The sequence below is a fragment of the Dromiciops gliroides genome, chromosome 4 (assembly GCF_019393635.1).
Source record: "Dromiciops gliroides isolate mDroGli1 chromosome 4, mDroGli1.pri, whole genome shotgun sequence".
Classification (NCBI taxonomy): Eukaryota; Metazoa; Chordata; class Mammalia; order Microbiotheria; family Microbiotheriidae; genus Dromiciops; species Dromiciops gliroides.
In genome coordinates, this window is record NC_057864.1 from 445884207 (window position 1) to 445890824 (window position 6618).

The 6618-nt window shown below is 37.5% G+C and overlaps 1 protein-coding gene across 1 annotated transcript in view; it reads left to right on the top strand.

Annotated features, from left to right (window-relative positions):
- TTF2 (transcription termination factor 2) overlaps positions 1-4746 on the top strand; it is a 52492-nt gene extending 47746 nt beyond the window's left edge. The window contains exons 22-23 of the mRNA XM_044004269.1: positions 75-149; positions 4263-4746. Coding sequence (XP_043860204.1) covers positions 75-149; positions 4263-4407 — 220 coding nt within the window. The 3' untranslated portion in view covers positions 4408-4746. The remainder of the gene's footprint in view (positions 1-74; positions 150-4262) is intronic.
- Positions 4747-6618: the final 1872 nt, after the last annotated feature.

Genomic DNA, 6618 nt, shown 5'->3' on the forward strand with positions numbered 1-6618 from the left:
AAGTTTTTAGCATCACTGAGGCAGGTACAGTTCAAGTTGCTAAAACCTTTACCTTTTCCTCTCATCTATGACAGGAATCCAGCACTCGAGGACCAAGCTTGTGACCGAATTTACCGAGTTGGACAAAAAAAAGATGTGGTCATACACAGGTGAGAAATGATCTTTCAGGACTCAGAGGCCTTCTAAGATTCTTTTTTGGACAAGTTACTCTGCTTTCTCTGGATAGGATATGAACTCTTCTACCCTCTGTTTGTTGGTTTGAAATGATTGATGTATGTGTTCAACAACTATTTCGCCACCACAAAAAAGAGCTACTATAAATATTTTGTATATAGAAGACCTTTTCCTCTTCTTTTGATCTCCTCCATGAATAGGCCCGGTAGTTGTATTGTTGAGTCAGAGAGTATTGCACAGTTTATTAACTTTTCGGGCACAGAACCAAATTGCTTTCCAGAATGTCCAGACCAGTTCACAGCTCTAACAGTAATGCATCCTACTCCAGAATTTGTCATTCTCCTTTTTTGTCAACTCTGTCCGTCTTATATATATGAGGTTGCTTTAATTTTCATTTCTCTAATTGGTCATTTGGAGTACTTTTTATATATGGCTATTGATAGCTTGGATTTCTTACTCCAAAAACTGCTTATTCATGGCCATTGACCGTTTATCAATTGAGGAAAGGCCATAATTCTTAAAAATTTGGATCAGTCTTTATATTGGAAACCCTATCTCTATGAGAGAAATTTACTGCCAAGATTTTTTTTCACTTAAATGTTTCCCTTCTAATCTTAGCTGCATTCGGTTAATGGTTTTTTGTTTTTGTTTTTCCGTGTGTGCATGTGAGTTCAAGTTGTCCACTCCGTCTTCTGTGATCTGTGATTCTTATTTGGTCATGGTCCTTATCCATAGTTCTCAAAGATAATTTCTTCCTTGTTCCTTTAATTTGTTTATGATGTTACCTACTATGTTGAGATCATGTGTCCATTTGGAGTTTATCTTGGTATATGGTGTGAGGTTGGCCTAAACCTAATTTCTGCCAGACAACTGCCCAGTTTTCCCATCAGTTTTTTTTTTTTTTTTTTGCGGGGCAATGGGGGGTTAAGTGACTTGCCTAGGGTCACACAGCTAATAAGTGTCAAGTATCTGAGGCCGGATTTGAACTCAGGTACTCCTGAATCCAGGGTCGGTGCTTTTATCCACTGCGCCACCTAGCTGCCCTCTTCCCATCAGTTTTTGACATGCAATGAGGCCTTACAACAGACTCTGGTATCTTTGAATTTATCAGATACTAGGCTACTAAATTTGTCTGTTTCATACTGATCAATCTTTCCATTTTTTAACAGAATCAAATTGTTTTGGTGATTATTGCTTTGTAGTATAGCTTGAGATCAAGTAATACCCTTTCTTCACACTTTTTTCATATCTCTTGAGATTCTTGACCTTTTTGCTCCTCCAAATCAATTTTGTTATTTTTTCTAGTTCTAGAAAGTAATCCTTTGGTAATTTGATTGGCACAGTACTGAATAAATAAATTAGTTTAGGTAGTATTGTCCATTTTTTTATGTTACTTTGGCCTATCTGGGAGCAATTAGTGTATCTCTACTTATTTAGGTCTTTATTTCTTTAAACAGTGTTTTGTATTCATTTAGTTCCTCTTCGGATTTGGTAGGTATACTCCTGAGTAATTATTTTAAAGGAATTTCTATCTCTTCCTGCTAGGTTTGGTTGCTATTATACAGAAATGCTTATGATTTCTGTGGATTTGTTTCATATCCTGCTACTTTGATGAGGATTTTCATTTATTCCCATTACATTTAATCCTGGCTCTTCATTTTAGATATATACTTTTTATCATGTGAAGGATCTATTTATTCCTATGTTTTATAGTGTTTTTAACAAAAATGAATGTTTTTACTTTATCAAAAGCTTCTTCTGCATCTTGATATATATAATCTTTGTTGTTCTTGATTATTAATATGGTCACTTATGTTTATTATTTTCCTAATATTAAACCAACCCTGAAATAAATCCATACTGGTCATGGTGTACAATCTTTATGATATGTTGTTTTAGTTCCTTTGCTAATATTTCACTTCAGGTTTTTGTATCAGGGTTCATTAAGGATATTGGTCTATAAGGCTTTTCTTTTTCTCCTTTTTGCTTTATTTTCCCTCATTTAGGTTTCAGGATCATATTTATATCTTAAAAAGAATTTGGTGGGATTCATTATTTTCCTGTCTTTGTAAACAGTTTGTATAATATTAGAATTAATTGTTCTGTTTGATAGAATTGGCTTGTTTTTTTTTTTGTTTTTTTTTTTAGTGAGGCAATTGGGTTTAAGTGACTTGCCCAGGGTCACACAGCTAGTAAGTGTTAAGTGTCTGAGGCCAGATTTGAACTCAGGTAGTCCTGAATCCAGGGCCGGTGCTCTATCCAATGCGCCACCTAGCTGCCCCTAGATTTGGCTTGTAAATGCATTTAGTCTTTTTTTTTTTCTTTGATACATTTGGTCTTTTTTTGTTTTGTTTTCAATTTCTTTGAGATTGAGTCATTTAAATCCTTTGTTTCCTATTCTATTTATCCAGATGTTACATTTTTGTAAATATTCATCCATTTCATTTAAGTTCTTGGTTTTATTGGCATATAGTTGGGCAAAATAGTTTCTAACAGAATCCTTTATTCATTTTTTGCGTGAATTCTTTTTCACTTTTTGATACTACTAATTTGGTTTTCCTTTCTTTTGAAAATTAAAGCTAATGGTTTATTTTGTTGTTTTTCTTTAAACATACTTCCTAAGTTTCTTTATTAATTCAGTGATTCCTTCCCCCCCCCCCATTTTACAAATGAGAGATTATGAATCACAGAGGTGACAGAGCTGAGATTCAGTTCCAGATGCTTAAACTCCAAATACACACCACTCTTTCCCCTACATCACACTGTCCAAATTCCTTATTCTAGCATTAGAACACTCCACAACCTGGTGCCAAACTACCTTTCCAGCCTTCTCTGACTCCATAAACCTTTTCATGGTCTCTGTTGCAGCCAAATTGAGCTACTAACTACTCATATTATTCCATCAGCAGGGTGATTGCTTTGCATTCCCTCTACTAGGATTTATCTTCCATCTTCTGGGTCTGTTCATATTTTAGGGTAGGGAAAAAGTTCTGATCATTGAATTAATTAGGGGTGTAATTCCCAATGTAGATTGTCAGATTATTTTGTAACTTATAGCTCTGAGAGTTTTGGGGGAACACTGACAGGTTATGTGACTTGCTCAGGATCATACAACCATTGTGTGTCAGAGAAAAGGTTTGAACTCAAGTTTTCTTGACTCAGCAGTAGGCTGACTATATCTATTAAACCATTCAGTTTTTTCTGAAATCTTACACATCTGAAAAGACTTTTCTTAAATCTATCTATCTTTTCTGATTCCATTTCTGTTTGGTATAAACAAAAACCACTCTACTTAAGGAAGTAATGGGTTCCCTGCCACTTCCTGGAGGACTTGAGAGTGGAAACTGGATGACCACTTGACCACTTGTTGAGGATGTTGTAGAGGGCATTCCTGTGCACGTACAGGTTAGACTCAACCCCTGTGCTGCCTTCCATTTCTGATCTAGTGGACAGGGGTCATACATTTTGATCTTCCTCAATGCAGCATCTTGCATAAAGTTGTTGAATTCACTTATATTGTATTGCAGTTGGTTAAGGCATGTGATTCTTGGGGCTCATAATCAGTAAAGAAATGGAAATGAATTTAGGGGAACTTAAGAGTACTTGTTGTGTGCCGCAAAAGGAAGCAGGCATCTAACTGTCTGGTGCCTTATTTTAATAAGGGGAGCCAAGTGGAAAGGGCTTTGACACTTAGCCTGAATTGCAAAGCATGTTTTTAGTTTTGATTCTGCTAGAGGATGTCCCCAGGCTTTGTTGTGCCTGGCTGAACCCAGCATGCTTTATGACATTCTAACCTCTCTGAATGGAAGCTAGACCTCTACACCTTATAGGTCTGCCTTTTGTTCACTCAGTCCTCCTCCACTATTTTGGTCTTAAAGGAAAATAGAAAGGCATTTGGAGTCACGTTTTTCAAGAATGGCTTGAATTTAGTCAAAAGTTTGTCAGTCCTCTAGGCCCTGGAGAAATAAAAACCTCTCAGAGATTCTCATGAAAAGACTATTGCACAAATTTCAAGTTATGTCAGGTTTTGTTGTTGTTGTTTTCCCCATACAGCCTGAGAAAAATGATGTTTTGTTTTGGTTTTTTAGGTTTGTCTGTGAGGACACAGTAGAAGAGAAGATCTCGCACCTTCAGACCAGGAAAAAGAATTTAGCCACACAGGTTCTGTCTGGATCTGGGGAATCCTTCACCAAGCTCACTCTTGCTGACCTCAAAATCCTCTTTGGCGTTTAATTTTCCATCGAAAACAGAACTGAACAACCTAGCTGGGGAATTTTTAGAAGCTTTCTTATGTTGATTTTTTGGGGCATCTCAGTTCTCTATCTGAGGTGGATAGTATTTTATATCATGACTCTTTTGGAGTTGTGATGGATCACTGTTTTGGTCAAAGTTCCTAAGACTTTCATAGCCGGTTATGCTTACAGTATTGGTGTTACTATGTAGATTATTCTTCTGGTCCTGTTCACTTTCATCATATAAGTCTTCCCAGGTTTTTCTGAAACGTTTCCCTTCATCATTTCTTACAGCACAGTGATAACACTCATAAACCGTAACTTGTTCAGTCATTCCTCAGTTCCTTCTCAGTTTCCAATTCTTTGACAACATGAAAAGAGCATCTATAAGTATTTTTTCTGTAGATGGGTTCTTTTTGTTTGATCTTTTTGGGATACAGACCTATTAGTGGTTTGCTGAGTCAAGGGGTATAGACAGTTTTGTAGCCCTGTGGGCATAGTTCCATATTGTTCTCCAGAATGATTGGACCAGTTCACAACTCCACTACTGTCTAGTAGTAGTGCACTACTGTCCCTGTTTTTCCACATCCCCTCTAGCATTTATCATTTTCCTTTTCTGCCACCCTAGCAATCTGATGGGTGTGAGGTGGTGCCTCACAGTTATTTTTGACATTGTTTCTAAAGAGATTTTCCCCTCTTTGGTGGAGAGTTGCTTAAACAAAGGCATCATGCAATCAAAAAAGAGCTGTTAGCTTCCTCAGGTTATAAAATGGCAGCTTTTGGAGATATGTTAAGAGATTCCCTGAAAAGAGCTTGTGTTAGAGTATTATTCTGAACTATTTAAAGGAAGATAACTTTAAATGTCCACTCTTTATTTTGGCCCCTGTCCCATCTGACTACTGGGGGTTGTTAACAACTGCTTTGGGTTGTTAACAACTGCTTTGCAGCATTTGGTAAGTCATACCTACTGTACTTTGTTCTCGTTGGTGCTGCTTGGCACAGCGGCTCCAAGCTGACTCCAGACGACCCAAAGATACCCTGGTCGGGTTGTGTTGGGTGCCACTAAATACAGCTTCTCTTTCTGGTTATCTGACAAAAGTTAACATGACCAGAATATCGATCCAAGGTGAGCTTCTAGCTACTGTCTTTACTGTACAGGATGGCTGCTTTAGAGCAAAACCATGCAGAATGACAGGAGGATTCTGGTAGCTCTTACCACAGAAATGCAAAGCTGAGGATTGTCGCACTTTTAGGATTTTCTGGGTGTCACTCAAACCAAAAACTTATCACACACAAAATAAATAGAAAAAGGGTCAACTGCATTATAACAAAAACAGTGTAGTACGTGGCTAGTGGCTTGTCTGCTCCACTGGTTCCTTTCTCTCCTCATACAGTCCTTGTAATGAAGAAACCAAAGGCCTTCTTTATGTTAATTGAATAAGGCAGGAATGTTTCCTACTTTTTCCCTCTGTTATTAATAAGCATCTTTAGTCCAAGCATCCTTCCCTATTGAGACAGACAACACCCCAACTACAGTCCCTTGGTGGGGAGGAAGCGGGGAAGGACTCTGACAAAGGGAAAACAGCTTTTCATTCAGCAGGGCTGTGCTGCCATCGTAAGATTCTAAAGAAAGCAAGCATGTGTTGGTAGTTCAGCTATGGCACCAAATGTCTGCTTTGTCATAAATGCTTTTATATACAGGGTACCCTAAAAATCCTAGCGCAGTCCTAAGCTTTAGTAACTTCAGGAGTATAATGACTACAAACTTGACAAAAAAGATTTGAAAGTTTAATTATTCAATTCTCTTACTTATTTTAGTTTTAACAGTGGGGCTCCCTATCACATCCTGCACAGGTGACAATTTCACAAACCATGGATTGGTTGAGGAGGTCCTCCTCTTGCTTGGCCATTTGACCTTTGGGGAAGGTCATGTCAAAACTGCCACATATGTATCATCAGAACCATATTCTCCAAATGATCCAAAGGCTTGGACTGCAAATGCCATCCTTTCAGTCATGGAGCAGGAGCTGTTGGAAGTTTTTTGTAAAGTTTGACAACCACTAGAGTCATAGCACAAAATGGTAGTTATGTTGAATTTGAATAAGTACCATTCATATTTCAAAAATCTTAAAATTTTTTTTGGTAAACTGTAGTATCTATGCTTCTGAGGTTATTGAAGTTTAAACAGCACTAATAGTTTTGGCGTCAGCTG